This window comes from Astatotilapia calliptera, chromosome 16 (assembly GCF_964374335.1).
Source record: "Astatotilapia calliptera chromosome 16, fAstCal68.1, whole genome shotgun sequence".
Classification (NCBI taxonomy): Eukaryota; Metazoa; Chordata; class Actinopteri; order Cichliformes; family Cichlidae; genus Astatotilapia; species Astatotilapia calliptera.
The window spans coordinates 7,968,267-7,993,630 of NC_137437.1; the positions used below are offsets into that span (position 1 = coordinate 7,968,267).

Below are 25,364 nucleotides of genomic sequence, written 5' to 3' on the forward strand. Positions count from 1 at the left end.
GTTCGCCATTAGCTTTCGTCTTTATATTTCCCAAGCTGCTCAGCAGTTTCATTTTGTAGTGTTGTGTTACAGCACCTATTATTCATTAATTCATTCGTTCATTTTTATTTGCGCAGTAAACTACTTAAACTGCAACACATTTGGGCCATAAGGGGATTTCTTATTATTATGTTAATGTCAATTATTATTATATAAAAGGTTACCTGTTAAATGTATTTGTTTATAATTTCGTTTAAGTCTAACTTTCAACAGGTTATCTATTAAAATGTTCAAAGCAGCTGTTGCATGTCACTTCCTGTACACTCTAATTACGCCTGTTGCAGTAACCGACCTAGACTCGGTTTTATTTTTACACATAAACAGGACACGGACACAGGAAGATTATTTTCTATTGTTTGCTTTATATTACTTTCGATTACTTGCTGGTATACCTGCATTGTAATGTTATCTAAAAATCTTATGTTTACCTGTATAATTTTGGATGTTTTTTTAAGATAAGAACATTTATTTATACTACGTTTGCGTAGTTATTAAAAATGTTTCAGTAAATAGATGTAGTGGACTGGGTGTCTGCCACTTGGGATCAGAGCCAAAGGCGGATCATGTTTCTCTTGTCAGATTTTAGCATTCACACCCCAGATTGATATTCCAGGCAGCCATCATGTCTGTAGTTATTCATGGTGCGTGTTGCTCCGTCTGAAAAAAGGTGATGTAATCCTCTGAATAGCTCCAATATAAAATGGATCCTCACATCTTCAGTTATGAACGGGGTATTAGGTAATCATATCTCCAATTGTAATGACGGCAAAAACAAACTGATAGACGTGTTCAGGATAGATGCTAGACCTTTGGAAAAATGTGTATTTGTGAATAAATGTGAAATGCAGCAAATGTAAAATACAAATCTCTATATGTACTGTAAAAAGCAAAAATCCCCCCAAAAATTATATATTATTGAAAAAAAAAAAAAAGTAGGAACTTTGGTTGTTTAACTATTACTTATTACTCTGGTGTAGTGAGAATAGTTATAGGGGATGTCTTTACCAGTAGGAACAAAACTTATACCCCCCTTTTACATTTCTGAAAGCTGGCCAGTGGGTCTTAATTGAGTTTTTTCAGGGCCAATTCTTGCCCCTGGGCCTTATGTTTGACACCCCTGATGTAGACCCACAAACAGCCTGTAGGCTCCTGTTTGAGGGCCTCAGGCTGGCACAGGTTGGTAAGAGGAAAGCAGCTCTAAAAGACCTAAACTGAATCAGTACAAGCAGGCACAAGTTGAAATTAGCAAACATGAGTGAAACAATAATGAAGGTTTAACACGTAAAACAGACATCAAAGAAATCTAATAGTTTTTCAGTCCAGTATTTAGAGCAGATGTAACTGTACGAACCTCAGCTTTTATGACCTGTCTGCAAACACCTCCCTGCTCCATCAAGGTGACTTTCCATCCACTGCTTTCCCCATGAGCCCCCTGGGTTAGGGCTCTCTTGATTAGTGCTTTAATCATAGACAAATTTCCACCAGGATCCTATGACACACAGGCAGAGAGCCCACTGTGACAGCTGATCTATGTTAGTTCACTGAGGTAACGACTGCATGTGATGACACCGCTGTAAACAGCATGGCCACTGACACTGTCAGTCACATTCTTTATCATGAGTTATGATCTGTATGATGAAAACAAACTGTGTGGTGAACAGTACACTGACTGAAGAAATAATCTGACCTTTCATTAAAGTCAAAGAACCCATAAAAGATGTAGCGCTGATGCACCAGTGTGGCCCACAGTGGGCTGCCACAAACGATTACTTTTGTGATTAGTCGACTAATCAGGTCATGCATCCATTGGACGTAAAACGTACAGCTTATTGCACCAGCAGCATCTGCTCTTATATAACTATCATTAGCTTACAGCTTTAAGTGTTTAAGGTCTGTGCTAACTAAAAATAAAGACAAGATGATAGTTTATTAAATTTTAATGAAATTTGCAGATTGTTTCGGTGAAGTTTAATAAACTCAGCCGTCTGCTCCTTGCTATCTAAAATATAACAGGACACTGGAGTATATTCTCGAGCATCTCACACTTCTGAGAATCAGTTGTCTGCTTGACGTTTATTCAGCTGTGTAAAAACTATAACTTTAATCTCAGCCAAGCCGATTTACTCTTAAATCCTACTACTTATTCCTGCGTCTTTTGGGATCTTACAAAGCTTCAAACGATGTGTCGAATATTAAATTAGTCGTCCACGATTTTAAAAGTCGACATAATCGTGACTAGTCGACTAATCGCGGCAGCCCTAGGCACACTAAAATAAACATGTACTGCTGGTTTCAAGTAGTCTGATCCTTTGCTCAATAACAGAAATACAGTCAAAATAATTATTAGTGTATATACACCAATTAAAAGTTTATAGGATTTTTCTGAAGCTTCTGGCACAGAAACACACAACACACCATTTATAGTTTCTACCATTTTCTTTATTCTGTATGTCTGCTTATGTTTATAGATCATATACACAAATTGGTACAAGAAGAGTTATCCAAAAAAAAAAAAAATTACACATTCATAAAAAGACAGACAACCCCTGTGAAAAAGATTTTAATATAAGCGTGTTTTTATTTCTCTGAGCTGTCTTTCATCTGAATGAAAATATTGTGTTCTTCGGTCAGATTTCACACACTTTAAAGCTCAGCAGCAGAAGCGCACATTTACACTCTTATTTTAAGATCATTTTCCAGTTAAGAAAACAAGTGCAGTGTATTAACAGCTACAGCAGACAAAATACAAAAAAAGTCTTTGTGGACTGAGTGGTATAAAAGTCGCCCTGTCTTAAAATGTTATATGTGAACTGAAAGCAAGGAAATCTCATATTTACCCACGTCTATTAATGAAGAGCTTGATACTATGTTTGCAGTTAATTTGATTAAAATAATTTACTTTTGTATACTCAGCTGGCTGTAAGCTAATTTATCTCTGAAAATAATTTCTGTATAGAAATTGGAAAATAAAACAAAAAACGCAATGCTTCACTTTTTTTTTTTTTTTTTAATTTTAGGATCACTGAATATTCACCCAACAGCATCACATTTCACCACGCTCACTCACTCAAACTACCTGAAGTAAAGAACAGGAAACAATAGACAGGTGCGGATTAAAAACACAATCTCACTGCACGCCAGTGACTTTAAGAGCACGTCGTGAGGCGACGAGGCGTCTTAAGGCTCACAGATCAGGGTTTCCACCACAAACTGACTCCCAAAGTGACGAATCTTGTGGCAGTTCAGAGCCTCGCGCTTCTGCATACCTGTGAGGTGATCAGAGAATCTCTTATATAAACTTGTATGGCTGCATTTCGTGTCTCATGTTGCTGAAAGAGTACACAGAACTTCCAAACATTCAAATACACAGATTAAAGGTTGCAATGATTTACAATCTCTCTTAATGCTTGCTAAACATTTGTATGGCAGTGCATTTTGTCTTTGCCTTTCCTGTTTGGCATCTGTAGTCTTATATCTCTGTATGTTTAAACCTAAATGAAAGCCTGACATGCTTACCCAGAATCCTGTCTCTGCGCTGCAGTTTGTAGGTGTCTTTGCCTTTGCAGAGGTTGTTGATGAAATAGCCGAGCTGGTCGACGTGCTCCAGGCGCTCGGTCACCATCATCTCCTCACGGACCAGGTAAGACTGAGGCAAGTAGGTGCCAGCCTGGGCAAAGGGAGGAACCAAATGCAAATTATTTAAAGCATGGTGCAAATATGTAAGAGCTTGCGCTTTTTGGGTCTGTATTTCAATTTTTGGACATCTCTTTTCTTTGAGGAGTGCCAGATTCTGCTTAATCGTCATTAATACTGGAACCTGTATTAATAGATCCATGGCAAATATCAATTTAAAGCAGGCAGCTTGGTGGTTTCAATTCATTTATTTTGGTCCCAGCTGTTTGGAACAGTTTGAAGTGTTTTACACGAGGAAGACGTTAAAGCATCTTCCCCGAGCATCAGTTAGGAACTAGTTTCCTTAACATGTCTGGGAAAGTATGGAATGGTAAATTTGAGCATGTAGGACAGCTATAAATCATGTCATCTAAAACCTAGATTATACTCCATAGTGGATGAAGGAACGGACAGAAGGAGACCTGATGACCGAGAAGCCATTCCTGTTAAAATTCTTTCTCATGGGTAGTTGGTGCATTGTAATGTAAATTCTGTGGGGACAAGCCTGCAGGTTAAAAGAAAAAAAAAAAAAAAAAAAAAAAGGCAAACATGTAGACATCCACACAGACCCTCAAATTCACTGTCTGATGATGAAACTGTTACTTGGACCTCAGCAGATTTATGGAAATATAATCCAGGCTTAAGCCAGCACAGGAACACAAATAGGTCTGAACCCTGCACAGTTACCTTGATATTGATGAGAAGGTCCAAAAAGTCTTTGGGAGGCATGACAATGGAGGTGTTGAGTGGGATGACATAGCACTTGTCCAGAAACAGATCCAGGTAAGCAGTCAGCCTCTGAGAAAGAAGGAATACAGTTAGAAAACAGAAAAGTAACTGGTATTTGCTTTTTTTTTTTTCTTCTTTACCTAGTAACGGAATAGAAAGCTGAGTTGGTTATCTTTAAAATCTAAATGTTAAATAGCTAAATATATCTGCATACAGTTTCCCATAAAGGTGCCTATGCTGGGAGATGGGTAAATCATCTCAGGCTGAATTCCTACTGGCTGGTTAGCAGACACTGCATCACTCACAACTCACATGTTCTTCCTAAAATTCTAAAGCTGTCAGAATGTTATTCCAGGTGATGTTTGGTCTACTTTGAATCCCTCTAAATGTGCAACCGTAGCTTTGCGTCAACATCACTATTTCCATCTTTTCAAGTACATACCCGGCTGAAGTCGTGGACGATGTCAGCTGGGTCTCCATCTTCAAACTCGGGCACTGGCACACTGATTAGCTCCACCTGCTCTGTCTCCAACACCCGGATCGTCTCTGACATCTGACGCATGTGGTTTGGCAGCTCCACCTCCACCTATGAACCAGTGCGTAACATTTTTAATAAGTTACAGTCACTGGTTACTCAGTGAAACGCTTTCCTTCTACCTAAACATAATTCAGAATTGTTTTTGGATCAAGTCATATTTTCTTAAAAAATACTTTTGGTACAGAAATAAAACCACATGGAGCAAAGCTTGGAGGCCTGTCAGCTCATACACTGATTTATGGCAGTGATGCGAAACTGACTAGGCTCACTTTCCTAAAAGAGCCCTGCAAGCAGAGGTCAGTTAGTCACCAACTCAGGACATTAATCAGTAACTCAATCGGTAATGATTAAATGAAAACAATAGACACACTGAACCAGTGTCACATCTACTGAACACAAACATATAAACACAGGCCTGTGTTGCAAGGGAGTTCATCATACTCATGGTATCTCGTCCTTATCTGGCTTCACCTACCCTCGCATCTTCAATTAGACCAACCAAATAACGCTTGGGGATTTTCAACTCGATACATAACCCAGAGTTTCACAATCTAACCACAAACCCGTTCGCACATGAAAGAGCGAGGAATAAGGAATGTGCTAGAAATGATGACATAATTCTTCACAATCTTATTTAAGATCGCCAAGTACGAGGCTTAGGCTCAGGTTTACAGAGCAATGATTTCGATTTGAAGATGCCTGCAGCAAAAAAACCCAATTTTCCTAAAAATGTGATACCTGATGGGTATGCAGAGAAAACCAAAAGCTTTTTTCTGTCTCTAAAACCAGCTGGCCCTTCTGTTATCACTCTGGGGTCAAGAAGTTGTTTGTTTGTTTTTTTAAAATAAATGAGCAAAATACTCTCCAGAGAACTGATCAGTGGGTCAGTAGGTAGTGATTTCGTACCCGCTGGTCTCCAACCTTGACATATCATGCTCCAGAGCAAATCAGGTTTCCATCTTGAATGGCCACCATACTGATGTAGTCCACTAACAAATCAACCCCTGTTGTAACCCTGATAGCCGAGGGTTAACCCTGAAGCACCTCGCTGAGCTCCCAAATCCTGCTTCATAACACAGGCCTCTGATAAGGAAAAGATACTATATCCAGAGTTTTGCCATACCTCATCCTCCTCCTGGATCATGAAGTCTTCTTCGCGGTATTTGACGCCACAAAAAAATACTTGGCCCTCCTGTGGTTAAAAAAAAGAAAAAGAAAAAAGGAGACAGATGTGACATTTTTGACAAATAAAGCGTAACAGAACATACATCTCAAATTTGAGGAAGTCTTATTCCCAGTGAGTCCTTCAGTTTCGTCTGCTTCACAGCATTTTGTTATAACTAATAAAATCAGTTTTTGACGTTAAAAGTTTAGTTCTCTCTGGAGAAATGCATAAAAACAGATACTTCTGTAGACACAAAGTTTTTCTGAATTTAGAAACAGCGCATGTTCGCATTTCCTTAAGGAATGTAATGTGACAGACATGGAGACAATTTGATTCTCTTTAAATTTAGAGAGAATTTGGATTAATAAAAATAGAAGAGGACATTCAGCCACATCACAGCCATTTACAGAATAGTAAACAGGAAGCCTGTTCAGATCAGCGACGGGTTTATTCAGTCTTCAGCTACAAAAGATGAGCTCAAGTTGATAAACTCAAAACAGCTTGGTCTAGTTTGTGTCTAGAACTGCCACTGTGCTGTAGGCGGAGCTTAACGTGACAAGAACAGCTGGCAGTGGCGTACATGCTCTGACCTGTCGCGCTGTGTCAGTTCACATTTACTTTTGCAATTTCTGATCCAAGTTTCATGCCTTTTCTTACCCATGTCATGAACAGAAATTAAATTTGAATGTGTTTTCTTCAGAAAGTGGAGCTGAAATGTGTTTAAAAGTACATATAAATTTGTACCATGTGCTTTGCTCTTCACTGTCAGTGTGAGCTGCAGGAGTACAGCTGAGCACGGCGCTTTAAATAAGGGTGGTTTTGTTCATGGAAGGACAATAACATCCTAAATTATATGCAATTTTGCAGTAACATACATATGCATGTTTATGTTCATCACTGTCACTGTTTTAAACAGAAAATGTGGAAACTTATATATTCCATTATGAAGTTGATAAAGTGGTGTCACCATTGGCCATTAGTTTTTAATCATAGATGATCAACTCTTCCTGAGCCACCGCCATCTGTGACATTCTGTTGTAATGTTGTTAACTGCATTTCTACCTGTCTGCTTTCATATTTAACAACGCACCATTTGCTCCATGCGCTGTATGAGATACTTACCAAATTGTCCTCAGGCTCGCTACTCACCTCCATGACATAGTAGCGATACAGGTAGGCACCTCCGACCACCACTCCAGACAGCATGAGGGCCAGACCGAGGCACATGCACCAGCACCAGGCACGAGACTGGTGACGCACCAGCACCGCAGCCTCAGCGTCCTGCAGGAGAGGGCAAACTACTGATCAGATACGATTAAGTTTAACTGCCTCCAATTATACATTCAGGGATCTGAGAGAATCCCCCAAGGATCAGTACGCATCTGGTTATTATCGTTAAATACTTGTGATGATTTTCAACACATACCTATTATTTCAAACCCTCACAAATGCATTTTCCTGAGTTTTGAAGCATTAAGCATTCAAAACCACCCTAGCCTTCAAGGCAGGGCCTCCTCCCAGAAAACAAATACACTGATGAAACTGCAGCTGGTCTGGGGAGAAGCACTTTCTTAAGGATAAACGCAGGGAACAAAAATGCTGAGTACCACATATGAAAAGTTTACCATGCTGGACCTACTCAGGTAAAGTCTAAGTTCATGTAGGACAGTGCACGCACCAAGTACTGCGGTTATATAAATGTACTTAATAGCACTCCACATTACATTAATTGAAAGCAAAAATCAGCAGTATGGGTTGAATACTGTGCACATTTTGTTGTTTTGTTTTTTTAAATAAATTCAAATGCACTTAGACTCAAATAAAAATCAGAACCCGTCCCAACTTTCACCAGCTATTCAGCCGGGAAAATATCTTGAACTACGTCAACTATTAATCCAGAGGCCAGGGTGTGAGATGAGGAAAGAGAGTGTGTGTGTGTGTGTGTGTGTGTGTGTGTGTGTGTGTGTGTGTGTGTGTGTGTGTGTGTGTGTGTGTGTGTGTGTGTGTAAGAAAACAAAGGCTTTCTTGAGATCAGATGAAGCAGGCTCAACATCTCTTTTCAGACTAACACAGCATCAGGGTGACTCATCATGATGCGAATCACAGAGGGGGGAAACAAACAGAGAGAGTGAAAAAATACCTAAAAATGTGAAAAGAAACGAAAACAGAGATGAAAGTGTGGCTCTCAACTCGTTCTGTTATTACTTCACTGGAATCTTCAGGAAAGAGGAAACTACAATAAGATCCGATTTACATTTTCTGTTTGTTGAATAGTGACTAAAAGGAGTTTCAATCAGGTAGAAACTTCTACTTGATTTGCATTTTCTTCTTCTCTCTCTGACCAGTGGGCAGTAAAAAAAAAAAAAAAAAAAATCTGGGCAAGGTGAGGAAGCATGTTTTCTTGTTCTGGTTTCTCGTGTCACTGGAATGATCTCTTCATGCTATGTTCTTTTATTAGATTTGAATCGCGTTGCAAAGGCTGGAAGAACCGATAACAAGAAGCACTGAAGCTGTCCTGGTAGCTTTAAGGCAGCAAATGTTGATTTTTTCCCCTCCGCTTTCTTTTATTTACCAGTTTCCAACCAGTTCTCTTGTTTGCTCCTGAGCAGCTATTGTACAGTGGCATTTAGAGCCCCCTTTTATTGAAGTCCAAATGTTTTAAAAGGAAGAAAACACAATCCACATTTGTGGAGAACCTTGCACGCGTTCGTTTGCTGAGTAGCAATAAATGCCGGGACACTTCAAGGGGCAGCTTTACCACCAACACAATAATACTGCCTTTGTGAGGATGAGAAGTTGTTATATTTGCATCAGCTGAAAGTCACGCTCTGCCAGAAGAGGCTCACCAAGCTGCAAGCGTGGCAACATTACTACATGATATTGCATGCAAGTCCAGCTGGCATTTTTGTTTTAATAGCGATTTCTGTTTATGCCATAAAAGTTACTTTCTCTGAACAACGTAACAAAGGAAGCTGAGATTCTAACGTGAGCCGAGAGGAGAAATGAAGATTATGGGATTATGGGCAAGTAATTCAACAGCTATGAAAAGAACAGGGGTTTTAGCTGCAAACAAAACCTACACTGTGTACTCCAGCCGGGCACGTTCTTTTAGGATAAAAACCTCCAACACATTTGGGAACACGTCTGAAGTACAGCTGATCTGTTGCTTTCCTGTGAATACCATTTTCTTTTTTTAAATTTCCTGTTAAGTCTGAAAATAAATTGTGCGGTTTCCGTTACAGAAACACAGACGAAAACATTTCATAATCTTTTTTTGTGGCAGTTTTGGGGGTGGGGGGCACTGATATTACATAATTATGCTTTATGCTTGCTTTCATAATTAACCTGGTTGACCAAACATTTTAACGTAAAGACAAATTGCTCACAGTGCTGCACTATGTAAAAGGCCCATCCTTCTGTCTTAACTAAAGCAGAACATCCAAGTCTCCTATGTTCATATGTAAACCACGCATGTACACCCATGCAACAATTAAATGATCAAAAAAGGCTAATATTTAGCATGCATTTCCAGACAGAGTGTGTTTGCTAATTTCCTAAATCCTTATTGGTCTAGAACTGGTTCAGTTCAACAGTGTGCTGTATACAATAACACAAGGGTTGACAGGAAAATGCTTATTATTATTATATAATCAAACCCAGGGGATATTATGGTTATTAAATCATCCTGGTTAGACCAAGGTCAAGACTACATGTGTAAATTTTATAAAATGAACAAACACAGTCTTTTGTCACACTGATCGTAGTTAATGGTAAATGGCCTGTATTTGTATAGCGCTTTACTAGTCCCTAAGGACCCCAAAGCGCTTTACACAACCTGTCATCCACCCATTCACACACACATTCACACACTGGTGATGGCAGCTACATCGTAGCCACAGCCACCCTGGGGCGCACTGACCGAGGCGAGGCTGCTGGACACTGGCGCCACCGGGCCCTCTGACCACCACCAGTAGGCAACGGGTGAAGTGTCTTGCCCAGGGACACAACGACTGAGACTGTCCAAGCCGGGGCTCGAACCGGCAACCTTCCGATTACAAGGCGACCTCCCAACTCTTGAGCCACGATCGCTAATCACTAAAATGTTAAAGTTGTTTTTTCATGTTTTAGTACTTGAACTTAACACATTTATACACTGGATAAAATTTTTTTTAGGACATCCTCATCTTTTGTGGCCTGCAGATATACTGTGTCATCACAAAACAAGACTTGTCAGCATGAATTATCTGCTTTGAGAACAGCTGACTTCCAGTTTAAAGCTTGTTTTTACATTTTTGATTGGTCAGTGAAGCATTACCATGCATTTCAGCATATCGGGTAGAGAAGAAGAGTGTTAAGAGCCTTTTCTGTTTTTTTAAAGCAGCAGCAGGGTGGCTGCTGAGAAATAGATAGTCAGCCCTTTCAGATCTACAAGTCAAAGTACAGAAAGCAGGAGAGGACTCTTAGAATGTAACATTTTTCCTGGAATGAACAGAAATACCGGTAGCGATTAAAAAAAGGAACCAAAAAGCAGACGTTAGCATGAAACCAAATATGCGGACAAATAAGAGGAAGTGGGGGGTGAGACCGTTTAAAAAGTACACACTGGCTGACAGATCAGCAACATGTTAGTGTCAGATGCAGTCAGTTTAATACCACCACTGCCTGGCAGAAAGACACCAAATTGGGAACATTTCCTCAGGCTTTTCTCCATCAGCTGTATAGCTGGGGTCACCTCTGCTAAATAAGGGGTTTGCTCCAATCACATGTCTTTTTGGTTTTAAGGGAAGGGGAAAAAAAAGTTAGCAAAACATAAAAAGCAGAAGTCTCTATAGCAAACAGAACAAAAGAGTTCTGAGACCTTCAAGGAAGGACGCATGTATTGCACTTTAATTAAAAAACATTTACTTTAAGGATCCTGATTCAATATCACGAAAGAGACTTAACCCAAGCAAAAAGCTCATTCACAGGTACTCACAGCTCTCCACAATTGAACAGAGCAGAAGGAAGGAAACTAAAGCAGGAAAGTGTAGAGTAGTGCTGTCCAAAAAGGGTGTGAATATTGGCTCCAGTGGCAAAGCTGCAATAAGTTTACTAAGGGTGAGGTTAAATAAGGACTGATGACGACTTTCTCCCTGAAATGGTGAAATGCATGTTACTAATAACATATATGTCAGACCTGGTCTGCGGCTGAACTGCAGCTGACCGTCTATGGTTGGTTCATGTCTTTAATGAAGGATGAACTGCATGTGGTAACATACAATCTGAAAACTGCTCGCTACTCTCCAACAACAATTTAATGCACAGACCATCAAGCATGACGAGGAAGCATCAGTAGCAAGTTCACCAAGTAAAAACGTTTTCAAATTTCAAGACAAAGTTTGTATCAGGACCTCTGCTGTGGAGCACTGCTATGTCTTTTTCCAGTTTTACAACCATCTCTTAAAGTCTCACCAACAACAAGACCCAACAGGCCTTCAGACCAACGTTTCATAATTCCAACACACGCACCCTCATTATACCACTCCTATGTCAACACGGGAAAGCATGCCGACGTCATGAGAACAATATGTACAGTCAAAAACTCTACACTCAACACTCAAAATTTGTATCATTTCATCATTATTTGAGGGCCTACAGATTATTAATTGTATCATTACATTTAAAAATGTTTATGAAGTATATGAAACTGAAACATATCTGAGCTGGCCCAACTCTCAACACAAACATCTTTTTATACACAATGATATTTTTGTTTCTCAGTGCTGTCTGGTTAAATGACACGTCCTCTTTTGTTCTTAAGCCAGGAACGACTTATTGTGTAAGCTTTTTGTTGTGGTTGGTGGTCACCAGTGATGGGTGTAGCACATTCCAAAGTGTGAGGTTAATGTAATCAGATTACATTTCAGTACCTGCACATGTTTCTACAGTAATATAACTCGCAATCGCTTTGAAATCTCTTTGGGCTGGATTTCGACTGTCCTTTGTGTTACCATTTTTGTGTTCTCGTGCAAACACTAAAAGAAAGATTGTGTGTCCTCATTAGGACAGGGATTTGTGTTGCAGTGTGGTTTATATTGTTAATTGTGTACAAAGTCATTTATAGAGTAATGCAAAAGCAATGCAACAGTAGTGCAATAAGTTACTTTCTCTGGTAAGTAATTAATGAACATACAGCCTTACTTTTGAGAAAAGTAATGAGAATTGTGTAATACACTACACAATAGGGCACTCTTTTTGAGGAACAAACCCAACACTGGTGGCCACAGAAATCCCAGGTTTGAGCTGCTGCTGTGAGGATGAAGGCTGCTGGTTTACACTGTGCTGAAGTGTCCTCTGGGCTTCATTCACAACACCACAGGGATCAATGACGGTGTTTGTGTGTCTTTGAGATGAACCTACGGGCTGACCACACTAAACCCACCACAACAAACAAACATTTTCCAGTTAATTATGTTTGTGGATTCACATGGTTAGAGCTATTAATCTGTGTGTGAAGATCTTTAGAGTCATTGTGGCCACAAACCCTGCCCCCCCCCCCACACACACACAAAAAAAAACAAAAAAAACAACCAACAACAACAAAATAAACAAACCCAGTTAATTTTCCAGAATTAAAGTTGACAGCCAGGAAAAATAAATGATGTTTGTGCTCAGTGGTCAACAAGTAGTGGAAATCCTACAGAAAAGCTTTACAGTGTTGCTTAGTTGTTGAAAGTAAAAGACGATCAAGTCTCCAGAAATAAATCTGAGAAGTTCTTTTTGCCTTTTACACCTTAATGTAACATAAGACATGAAGTAAATTAAACTAGGGGATCAATGTTGATATTTATGCTTAGCATAAAGATATTAAATGTATGACAGTATAAAGATGAGGAGGAAAAGCTCATTTGAGAAGCTAGAATTCACTGAAAAGCAAAAGTACTTTTGCTTTGAAAGCAACTTCATGATTAAATGTAAACCACTGGCAGCCGTGTGTGTGTTTATGTTCAATTCATTACTATTACTACTATTTCAGGAATATTTTAGTTATGCATATATTCCATTTCTGTCAGGCTTTGGTTACCTATTAATGCAGTTCTTTGTCTTTTGCAGGCATACTGAAAGCTTTAACACTTTTTCAGTTCACCTCAACAAATATGTTTCATGTTCTGTATTGTGGCATTTTCCTTGTCAATAATCAATATGCAAATAAAGTACTATTTAGAACTCCCTGTGATCCTAAGCACGATTCAGTCTTTCAGTAAATGTCTTAAGCGGATAATGCTGTCCATAAGCATCAGTCTACCTGAGGACGGCTTGTGTTTCCATCTCTGTGGATACAGGTGAGTATCACTGTCCAAGGCGGGTTTTATTTCAGTCTACACATGAAACTTTATCTTCACCTCTGAGCTACATAGCGTGTCTGTGAAGGCAGTAACTGGGTAACGTTAGGTCGAAAGAAGAAAGAGTAGAAAGAGTGTAAGGAATATAAAAGAAAGCAGCAAATCTTTGTGTTTAAAAAGCCAAAGTCAGCAAGTGTGTCACACTGGCTTAAAGGAAAGCATTTAAGGGAAGAGCTGAAATCCTATTAGGGGTTCATGAAGTGTATTACCATTGGCTGAAGTGTATTACAGGTGGTTAAATGTTGATCCTCCACCACACAGTGTATTTATAAGTATGTAAACATACATTAGGACTTAGATATGTGTCACAGATATAATACTAATAGCATCATGGTGGGACGCAACCCTACACTTTTTCACTACGTTAAGCAGTGGCTGTGCACACCATTCAGATAGTGTGCACTATGTAAATGTGCATGGGCTTCATAGCTGCTGTCATATATATGTGCCTGCTTAGTTAATCCTCCCTCTTCTTGAGTTTCAGTGGTCGGCAGCGTCCTGTGGGAGGCAGCTAAAGCTCTCTGGCTGAGTCTCCATCTGACTGATTACACTGTAATCCTTTTCAAGCAGCCCACGTGTCTGAGACACCAACCAGAGAACAAACAAGCAGAGAGCAACTGAGGAAAGGTTAGGTCTGTAATCCAAATCTGTAATTAGGTTTACTGATGAATGTGAAGGTGGAAGAAAAATTTTTACTGGCACATGTGGAATAGCTCCTTCTCAAAACTGAGAGAAAACATTATTTTCATTCGATTGTTTGCTGAAAGACGTGATAGACGGAAAAGAAAATCAATATTACGTAAAAAGGAGACCTTTTAAATCTCAACAGACTACTAATGATAATGATTACTTCCATAGCTGATTATACTGTCGTCAGACAGGGCAGGGAGGTTCACCAGGTTTCATGCTGAAATTAGGAATCAAAGCACAGCAAGTATGTACATGAAGCTCTTAACCTAAATACTGCAATAAAGTTTTGCTTCAAAATGCCCACAACGTCAACAAGATACAACCACAGGTTCCTTTGAGCATCTGCATAAACAGCAGGTGTAAGCATGTAACTGCTCCAGCTCAGCCTCTATAAAACCACATACACTCAAAGTATATGACACCCAAACTGTGAGGCTCGGCAGATACAACTGCTCAAACATTTAAAGACTGAATTCATAAGATAAGAAGAACTTTATTTATCCCGAGGGAAATTCTGTTGCAATTAAAAGGCTCCTCCAAATGCGGCCGACAAATGTGTCCTTCATTTCCCTGGACTTGAAGGATGGGCTGGAGGTATTCTTCGTGGCCCAACGTATCCCACAATTCATAGCGTGGCCCAGCCAATTCCAGGTTCCAACAATAAAGCGGCAGCTACTTAGTTTTAATATTACTCTTTCTGGGTCACAAAATTTTCAAGATATCACCCAATATATCGGGTGATATCTGCTCGATTTATCAAGACATCACATATTTGCAAAAGTGCTATGCCGTTTTCATACCCTGCGCAGTCTTTCGCTACTGTTTTATTTGTTCCTGAGTAAATCGGTGCGGCTGATATTAAAGTTATAGTTTTCACACAGCTGAATAAATGTTACAAAGAAAACTGATTAAACAGAAGTGTGAGATGGTCGAGAATTTACTCCAATGTCGTGTTATATTTTAGGAAGCAAGGAGCAGAGGGCTGAGTTTATTAAACTCCACGTCCACACGTATTTTTGAAAACAGAGATTTAAAAAAAAAAAAAATCCCATCCACATGTAAAAGCCAAAAACGAAGTCAAACGGTGTCAAGAACATGCCAAATCCTAACCGTTTATGTTGTATGTTGGCCAATCAGAAGTCTAGGAACCTGGAAGGAAAAGAGTAAACAGGATTTTAACTTTAAGCACTTCTGAAAAGTTTTTGGTTTTTCTGGGAAGACTGCTAATTTTGTGTTACTTTTAAAGTGCCTTCATCATTTCAAATGTTAATGACTAAAAACAGTATTTTGGCTGGTGTTGACTCACAACTTAGAAATGGACAAAATGCACACAACATACATAAATAAACATTTAATTTAAAAAACATTATTTTATTCAAAATCGACGATGACGTTGGCGTCGGGATTTGGGTTGCGAGAGCGTCTGTGCTGAATGTAGAAGCCCCGTCCGAAGTTCACTCTGACAACTCCGTCTTTCTAAATGGATGAACAGTATCTGCGTGTGTATACGCAAGCGTGTAAAAACTGCAGATAGTAAGATTAACAGCAACAGTATTTTGTCTCTATCTGCTGTTGTAGAAATTCATCTCATGTAAACAAAAACGTGGCGCACATCGTGACGCCAAAAAAGGCGCACAACTTTGACGTTGCATGACTAAATCTCAATTTTCCTCGTCCACGCATAAACGCGAAAACAACGTTTTTTGAAAATCTCTACCTTGGCAGGAGTTTTTAAAAATCTGCGTTTTCAATGACCCAAAACGCAGTTTGTGTGTTGGCCGAAAGGGCCAAATGCATAGAAAAATCTGCGTTTTCAAAAATACCCGTGTACGTATGGACATAGCCTGAGACAGCTGGTGACAGCAGTGTATATTTTTACAAAGTACCAGAACTTTGTTTAAAGTACAGTAGAAAATGTTCACAAATGAAATGCTACAACTAGAGATTAAAAAAAAAAAACTTAGCACTCTTTATTTTCTAATACTGTCTAGTTTCGTTGATGTTCAAAAAGACTATATACGGGAAAAGGAGTCTAGTTTCATAATCTTCGGAATACAGTGGTCCCTCGCTATAACGCGGTTCACTTTTTGCGGCCTCGCTGTTTCGCAATTTTGCATGCTGTTTTTTTTTTTTTTAACAGTGCATTGTGTTCTGCGTCCTGATTGGCTGTAGACCATTGTCAATCAATCTCATGCTGCGTCTCCTGTACAGTACAGTATGTGTTCAGCTGGTCAAATTTACATAAATCTTCAATCGCTAGCAGTGTGACTCTGAAGTGCTGCACTGTATGTTTGTAAGTTTTCTCCCAAACAAACACAACAATGTCAACGAAACGTTTTGGACCCTCAAAGGCACCTGCGGGTTCCTTTGGTTTCATTCTATAATACTGGACTTTTTTTCTACGAAGGTTTGAACTTTGAGTGTTTAAACAAGAGAGAGAAGTGTGAAAATGTTCATGTGTGTCTGAGAAAAGTGTATAAAGCTTATAGTGAGTTGTTTTACAATCTTAAAACATTTTGCAGATTTCACCTATTGCAGGTTGTTTTTGGAACGTAACTACCGCGATAAACGAGGGACCGCTGTATACTTCTCTTATCTGTACTTCAGCTTAGACACTTTATTAGCTGACACGCACAGGCCAAAGTTCAACCTTATCATCTATTTCACTCATCACAGAATGAGAGGATGAAGACGCACACTGAGACGGTTTTGACACTTTTGCAATATGCATAGTTTGAAGACTCATTTCTTCTATTTGACAAATCAAACTTATTATCAAACGCAGCTGCAGAAGCCATTTTGTAGCACAGTCAGTACACAGAGGTTGCACGACGTTGGTCCCAGGAACTTGCTCATTTATAAATAAATGGGGGAGTGGTTTGGCTGCTTTGTCTTGATTGTTACTTTTTAAAAATGTATTCATTTAAATTTAACCTGACTTGAAGACAAAAGTGGTTTCTCATCACTACAAAAAAAGTCTCTTGGTAGCTGGCTGTGTTTTACTTATTTAAAAAAAATATAATTTAAGTCGTGCAAACTTTTTCTCAACATATAATTGAAAGTAAAAAAAAAAAAAAAAAAGCCCATCAAGTCAGGAGAACTCAACGTTTATATTTAAGCATGAAATTAAACACTAGACTCTTCTGAGAGTGAAATTTTCAGCGCAGTGGTTTCCTCCTGTGATGTTCTACACTCAGCTTGACACGGCTGCAGTTGATTTGAGGACAGAGATGTGAAAGCTGATCTTTAATAAGCACCACCCGCAACTGCTGTAGCACTACAGCCTGATTCAAACACTGCCGCTCACCAACTGTGAGGTAAGCACAGGTGCTCCTCCATCCAAAGTTAAGCTGAGGTAGCTGGAAGTTATTTGCCTTACCATCTAAGCAGTTTTCGTCATTTAAAACCAAATTATCATATATTGGCCTTGTTTTTCTCATCTTAACATTAAGTACTAATAATGTGTTTGTTGTGTAAATGTGCCTTACAAACGCAAAACTGCACTGTCTCAATGACAATATGATGAAAATCCTGTAGTGTGCTGTTGAAGCACTTGGTCAATAAAACTGATAATTTATTAAATAGAAAATTTTTAAAGAGAAAATATCTAACTGAAGAACGCTCTAAATTTGCACAAAGCGGCAATTTTGTAAAGCAGACATAATAGTATATTTATTAACACTTGAAATAAACAATAAGTGGACAAAAAGCATAAAGATTTTACTAAATTTGCAATAATTATTCTGCCGACTTGTAAGTCAAATAACTGTTTCAAACGTTTTAATTGGGGGGGGGGGGAAACCAATCTGTTGGCTAAAGCTGAATTTACCATCTCAGACTCAGAAATATTATGATAGATTATTTTCTGTGCATTAAATAATAGGATAAATTGACTGTATGAGAGGTTTTTCACTGGACATGAACAAAGTTCTGGTTTTGGACACAGGGTGCTACAGCTGGTATTAATACTTGCTGAGTTTCCTAATGTGTTTACGGTCACCTGTAAATTATTTGCAAGGTTGCTATAAAACACACACACTGACATCGTTCTATACCAAATGCAGTGTATGGTGGCTACACAGCAGCTGTCTCTTATATAGCAACTAGGAACAACACCGAAAGTATAAAGGTGCAAGTCCAGCACTATGACTGTGCATGGCTCACAGCCATCCTGTATAAAAGAAAGACTGTAAACACAATCAGGCAGACAATATAAAGGGCTGCAAAGCCACATCACAAACAGCACACTGCTCTGTAGGTGCGGTCATGGCCTTCAGTTCAACTGCTGTGCAAGGATGTTTCTATCAGACCTTAACAGGTTAAACAATCCCCAATAATCCTGAGTGTGTCTCATACTAACGACAGTCACTGAGACAACTATAGAGGGAAAATAGGTCAAGCTAAATATTTAGGCTAAGCATATCTTCATGCTTAGTTTAGCTGTCCCCGAATACACCACAAGTGCTCAAGCAGTATCTGTGGAGCCAAACAGGCTTGCAAATTTGTTCCTGTTATACATGAACCTCTATGAGTTTCATTCACATGGCTTTTTGCTGTCTGGTAATACGCCAAGTCACTTTGTTAAAAAACATCTATTTACTCAGAGCAGATACATAATCAAGCACCTTTAATTCATTTCCAACCAATCTTAGAGAAATTTGTATTTGATGCAAACACAGCTGTATCCATCATAAAACATGCTGATAATTGTTATTCAATTTATCTAAAGAATACTATAAATTTTCAAGTTTACAAAAGTTCAATATGCTGTTTTTCTGCTCATAACTGAGCTAAAATATAAGAAGAATGAAAATGAAAGGGAAGTCAGACAAGAGTTTATCAGACAGATAGTGACTCAGAGAGTAAAGAGGAACCCAACAAAAAGAGAAACTATCAAAATTCAAGTTTTTTCTTTGGCAAAGTATGTCTTCATCACTCAATATAAGCCAGAACATACTCACTGCTTAGTTCAGCTAGAGTCAAGATGATGCAAATACAGCCTTTAATTAACAAGATCTATTCACAAGTAGTAAAATTGGAAAAATGTTCTGTAGCTGAGTTTGTGATCATCAGCAGTTGCAGGTGCTGGATTTTTAACTGGATTGCTGTCGATCTTTCACCTACTCAGCCTCCAGTGGCAAGCAATCAAAGTTTTGGTTAGCTATTGGATCTCTATCATTCCCTGTGAAACAAGTCTTCCACAGTTCAACAGTCTGCTGTTGTCTGGACCGCTCTTTGCTCCTGCAGACATTCTTTTGTTTAGTCTACCAACCAACAAGGAGCAAATGGCTGATCTTGTGAGACCTCCTACCATACATAATAATCATGTGGCATTCTCCCCAATCAGTAATGATTAATAACTGTATCTGAATCCAAACATCCAAGGAAAATTCACAGCTATAACAGGAGGCAGGAATGACCAAAACATCTGATGAGGGCAGAACGGGATGGCTTACAGACAAACTCACTGTCTCCAGCCTGTCAGACCACAAGACTCATGGCACATTCAAGTGTCTGCCATCAGGCCACCTTGTATCAGCAAGACTTGGCTCATCCCGCACTTTAAAGCATCCTAGCTCCTATTTTTGTATCATAACTCATCTGTTGTTTACTAATCGGCACATATGGCAGTAAACCAGCAAGCTGCTACATTTACAAGATTTGCAACTCACTGAACTACAACAGTGTCTGTGTTCACATGAGCAATGAGGAAAAGAAAACAAACAGGAGCCAAGACCTCAACAGATTGACTATTTTTATAATCAAATAACCTCCCCAACACACATAAACACAACTGGCAAAAACATAAAACATTTGCTAGTTCCTGTTTGGTCCTGTGCGGTCTGACCAGTAGAGCAGATTCCTCCCTCAGGAAGCAGAGCAGCAGGAAAATTTCCATGAAGGCAAAATAGATGACGGTGTGATAAACTCAAGCCTGCTCCATGGGAGATTTTTTTTTTTTTAATAATTCTTTGATTTCTAAATATGTTAGAAAACACTTTCCAACATATTTCCTTGACTACAGAATGAGGTATGGGTATGGTGAATGGTTTTAATGGTATTTCTAATGATAATGCTTATCAGTCCATTACTTTAATGGTATTTTTATCGGTACTTTCTGAAGAAGAAATGAATCAAATTAAAAACAGAACTGAATTTACATCACATCATGATTTTTTCCAAGCTATTTTCTAAACTAAGGCTAATGTACTGTATTAGCATACTGTTCCTCTCAGCAATTTTTACACATAAACAAAACAAAGTTCAACACGTTTAATGAGGGATTAGAGAACCAGAGGAGCTGTTAAAGACTTAATAGTCTTTCACTTATTCAGCTAATATTCATCCACCTATGACCGCTACTCAGGGGTACTTAAATCAGATTAGATATGATCCAGTGCTCTCTCACTGCTACAGACAGGACTGGCTTCGCGTGCTGGATGCGGGTAATAAAACTTCCTGTTCCATCTCTGCTCCTGTCCACTTCTGTTGGTGGTTTGGGATAAATGGATTTTTTCTAGTTGCGATTAATTTAAATCAGCTAACCGTCTGTTAAAGCAGCTGCTTACTAATAGCTTTAGCCTGCAACGTTTATATTTTATAACCACTTTTATCAGTTTTTGGATCCTGTTGAGCAACAAGACACACACCTCGTTCCTTGACTGTAGAATGTTTTTTTTCCTTTTTTGTTTTGAGGGCATGTTAATACATTTGAAAACAGATCTGATACAGTGCAGAATTTTAAATCGTGTCTTAGAAATTTAGTAAAGCGTCCTCATTTATGAAGAACTTGTTGACTTTGCCAATGATAAATCAATCATTAATCACTATCAGAAATGTCTGTTCTTCCACATGAGCACCGGACTTCCTCTACAGCTTTATCCTGTTTTGTTCTGATTTCCTCAGTTTGAGATATATTGCTTTATACAGACACTTTATTATATATTTGCCACTTTTTGACATTTTATTTAAATGTTAAGTTTTTTTTTTTACTTGCATTGTATTTTATTGCATTAGACTTTTACTTATTTAGTGCCTTCACTTTAGTTTTCTGAACTCTTTTGAACTCTTTTGTTTACAGGTTGAGTTAATTTTTGGCGGTTGTAACAAAGAAATTTTCAGACTTTTGGGACAATAATGCACTTGTTATCCTATCCAGACTTTGTTAATTTAAATCAAATTAGAGGATAGGGGCTGATATCTAACTCTAAAAAAACAACAACCCTACTTTAAAAAAGGTTCAGTAAAGGACTTCAAAGGATTACATTTCAACTAAATGCTACTGAACCCCACGCACGAGACACATGGCACAAAGTCCTCATTTGCTCTCTCCACAAGTGCTAGAAAATCCCCCAAGACACAACCCCAACCGAAGTGCAGAATCGCCTCTTTTCTACTTCAATCCCCCTGAAGGAGCACATTAAGCTCTGATTATCAAGATTAAAAAGATAAAAGTCTGTGACACTGAAGCTCAAGACACAGGGGGGTGGGGGGTTGGAGGTGTATGCCACCTTCATACAGTCTAATCCCACAATAACCAAGCAGGCAGATTGTGTGAAAGTTTCCAGCTAATGCAGAACTCTCACCACGAGTCAAGATAAGATATTCTCACAGCTTCTCATCGAGAATTACACTTTGTGGTTTGTCACTCATTGCACATCATTGAAACTACAAGCAGCTGTTTGCGTTTGCAACTCCAACATGTAGCACGGTTGACATCGCAGCGCTCTCTGCATACAGAGAGAGCCCAGACGTCCTCAGTCAGAACGAAACAGAAACAACAGACAGCTCCTTTTACAACAGGGTGGAGGCCAGCGGGAAGATCTTGTAGACTTTACCGTCTGAGAGGCAACACGCCTCAGCAGCCCACACATTCAACTCCACAAGTCAGCTCGAAAGCAGCTGAACAAGCTCCTTCGCAGGTTGAGATCACACAGCAGTCACAGCCACTCTGCAACTCCAAAACTGTCATTTAGTTGCACTTTTCTAGTGAATATTGTGTGAAATGCACTGCAGTGTCACCATACTGCACAGCACTCCTTTGGGTTTTTGCATTTTTATTTTTTTATTTTTATTTTTTTGGGGGGGGGGGGGGGGGGGATTTTCCAACTTATGAATGACATTTCTAGGACACTCTACATACATACCTTTCAGACCACAGAGGTTGGCGAAGTGACAGACTCTTATGCCTTCCTGTGAAGCCTTTCCTTCCTAAGCCGTCATTAATTGCTGAGAGGTGCAGACTAAATATAAATAAATTTGCATGGACTTTTGAGTTTAGTGATGGGGAAGTTCCCACCTATTATGCTTTCTCTTTTGTGAGAGTGGCACCTTTCACCAAGACGCAATAACATAACATCTGCATTTTCTGTTGTGTTCTTTTCTTTTCTTTTTCCCCCCCTCAGCACATTTTCACGTCCTTGAAGTCTGAGGCGAACTGATTGCAAAAAAAGGAGGAATAACTGGTGAGAACACTGACAACTCCTGTAATACGAAACCAGATTAAAACCCATCTTAAAATTTGTCAGGTAAAAATCTACACGTGATTTGGGGTTAAAAAAAACAAAAACACCAAAATCAAATTCTGTTTATTGACTGATCGGTTTGGAAACTACACGCTTTAACCAGCTAGTATACTTGCTGACCTCTAAAACGACATGAAAAGTCAAGCAAAGCTCGTTCCTGCACTTTAGAGCCCATAAACTTACATTAACGTTTTCAGAGTATTGCCAGACCAACTTAAAAGGTGTAAATATTATATTTATGTGGCATTTAGTCAGTGTATAAAATAGATTTAAAAAAATGGAAACAAGTAGAAAATACCGGAAACATCAAGAGTATCAAAGGTGAAAAAAACAAACGCCACCTGAGAAAGTAACGTCCACCGAACTCTGAATTATTTGACGTTAGTATTTTAAAAACATATTGTATGATTTTAAAATGTATTATTTAAAACTGTTCAAAGAGTGGGGAAACTGAAATATATCAGGAGCCCTGTTAAACAACAGTATTGTGTCTCTACGCATTTATGCTTAACTGCGCCTTTTCCCCCACCGAGAACCTAGTTTGCCGTTAGCCATTTTCTACTCACTTTGTCCTCCTCGGGAATAAGAGTTTCGGCGTCCTTCTTCACATCTTTCTGTGCCAGAGCCGTGTTAAATGATACCTTGACCATCTTGAAACAAGTGGTGACAATCTCCGACAGAAAGTGGGAAAAAAGCAACACAACAAAAAGCAAACAACAGCAAAGAGAATTTGCTCCGAAATAAAAAGAAGTCGCACTTCTTCCCCGGCCAAGTCTGTTGTTGTGATAAGAGCGACGTAAAGCTAGACTTAGAGTGACCGCGCTTCCGGCCTTCAAAATAAAAGCATATCCACGACGATTAGTCTGAGACGTTCCGACATTTGACTGAAATACGAAGCAAAATGGCACAATCCCAGCTTAAAACTTAGCTTACAAGCAACATCAATGTGAAACTATGTAAACATCTGTATCTACGTGCTTTATTATACCTTATTATACTTGCTTTTATTATGCTTTATTTTATAGCCTCTTCTATGTACGACATGTATTTCAAAACGATTTACAATAGGCCGAGAAGCACAGGCAATGGGAATGCAAGATAAACAACAAAATAAAACAATGCAGAAAACAATAAACGAAAAACTCAGTTAACATATTTAGTACTATACCTACTTAAAAGAACATATAAATGGCTGTTAAATAATAAAATAGATAAATAATACAAAAAAAGCAAGTAATAGACTAAAATGTTTTATTTAAATATAGAACATTAAAACTGTGCAAATATTATGAAAGTGATTAGATCACGACTGTTGCTCTAGTACCTAGAGCTGTCAATAAATATTATATAATTTACTTCCGAAATGTAATGGATTACATACACTAAACTCAAGACTTTATTACTATGACTATAATTTATAGAGTTTATTACTTTGCTGGGATATATTTGCATAACCAACCCATCAACACCAAAGAGTGGGGTGGGGGGGACAATCCGAGCTACGCACACACACACACTGATTAATACGGTAAAAGTAAGGCAGGGGCGTCAAATACCCAGGGACCAGAATCAGTTGCCAAATACTCTCCAATCTGGCCCCTGGGACAACTTTTTAAACTGTATTTTCATAAGTTTTATGAGTTTTATTACTGATCAAAAAACTCCCCCGTGACCACTCACCTAAAGTAAATAAAGAATGAAAACACAAATGACACTTTTTTACTGTTGTTATTCAAATTCATCATTTTTGCAGTGGCCTTTAAAGGAAAAATACAAAAACAAAAATTCTTTCAACTAACAAAAATGTTCTGTTTTTATAAGTAAAAGACCATCTGTGCCATAAGCTAATGGAACTTTTTCTGTATTAATACATTTGGATGTAAATTTTATACAATTAACGTAATTAGTGGAAGTAATTTATGCATTTATTTCTTACGGTTTAAGCCCAAATAGTTGTGCTGAAAAACTTTAGTATTTCTCTGTAATGCAGAAAAACTGAGATGTATTGTGTTGTTAAACTTTTTTGCAATGACAGAAATGACAGTTAAGATCAAATCTGGCTTTATATTTACACAAGGAGTTTGATATCCCTGCCATAACATAAGAGAAAATAAGAAAATTAACATAACGACACGAACTTAAATTATGACTAAAAACTGGTAGTGTGTTAAAGAAATAACATTCAACATAAAAATCCAAAATTTAAATAATTTAATGGGCTTCAAGGAAATATACACATTTTTGATTTACAGAAAAAAACAGAAGAACTGTCAGTTTTACCTGATGAGCTATATAATGAATTCAGAATATATCTTATTTCTTTGATTCAAATATCTCAACAAACCACGTGAATAAAATTAGGCTGTAATGTGAGTTCTCATCTGCAAAAGACAATATCCAACCACGAAATACAGAATCACAGTACACAGCTTGCAAGAGAAAAACGTTTTATGTATTTTATCTTTTAATTACTGTGGCACTTTTCCCTTTTTGTATAAATGCTTGCATTGCATAAACTTTTATGAAATTTTAAGCAGGTTTGCACTTATTTTGACGGTCCGGAAGTTTCTTCAGTTTCGGTTTGCGCTGTCTACGGCCTGACCGGGGGAAACAGCCTACATCTG

General features: G+C 38.5%; 1 protein-coding gene across 2 annotated transcripts; it reads right to left on the reverse strand.

Annotated features, from left to right (window-relative positions):
• Positions 1-2,456: 2,456 nt before the first annotated feature.
• Positions 2,457-23,550, reverse strand: itm2bb (integral membrane protein 2Bb). Of its 2 annotated transcripts, none has more exons than XM_026144524.2 (7): positions 23,307-23,550; positions 7,293-7,424; positions 6,102-6,170; positions 4,883-5,026; positions 4,399-4,509; positions 3,556-3,706; positions 2,457-3,305 (listed from the first exon to the last, which is right to left on the reverse strand). In XM_026144524.2, the coding sequence occupies exons 1-7, from the start codon at positions 23,388-23,390 to the stop codon at positions 3,217-3,219; spliced, it is 780 nt and encodes a 259-aa protein (XP_026000309.1). In that variant the 5' UTR covers positions 23,391-23,550; the 3' UTR covers positions 2,457-3,216. The 2 variants fall into 2 exon arrangements, with proteins under 2 accessions (XP_026000309.1, XP_026000308.1); XM_026144523.2 differs by having other exon boundaries at positions 7,266-7,424; positions 23,307-23,545.
• Positions 23,551-25,364: the final 1,814 nt, after the last annotated feature.

Coding starts and splice junctions, on each gene's coding strand:
- itm2bb (XM_026144523.2), bottom strand. CDS start 23,390: ATGGTCAAGGTATCATTTAACACGGCTCTGGCACAGAAAGATGTGAAG. Junction 4,510..4,882: donor TCGTCCACGACTTCAGCCGG/GTATGTACTTGA, acceptor CTTCTTTCTCAG/AGGCTGACTGCTTACCTGGA. Junction 3,306..3,555: donor GCGCAGAGACAGGATTCTGG/GTAAGCATGTCA, acceptor ATCACCTCACAG/GTATGCAGAAGCGCGAGGCT.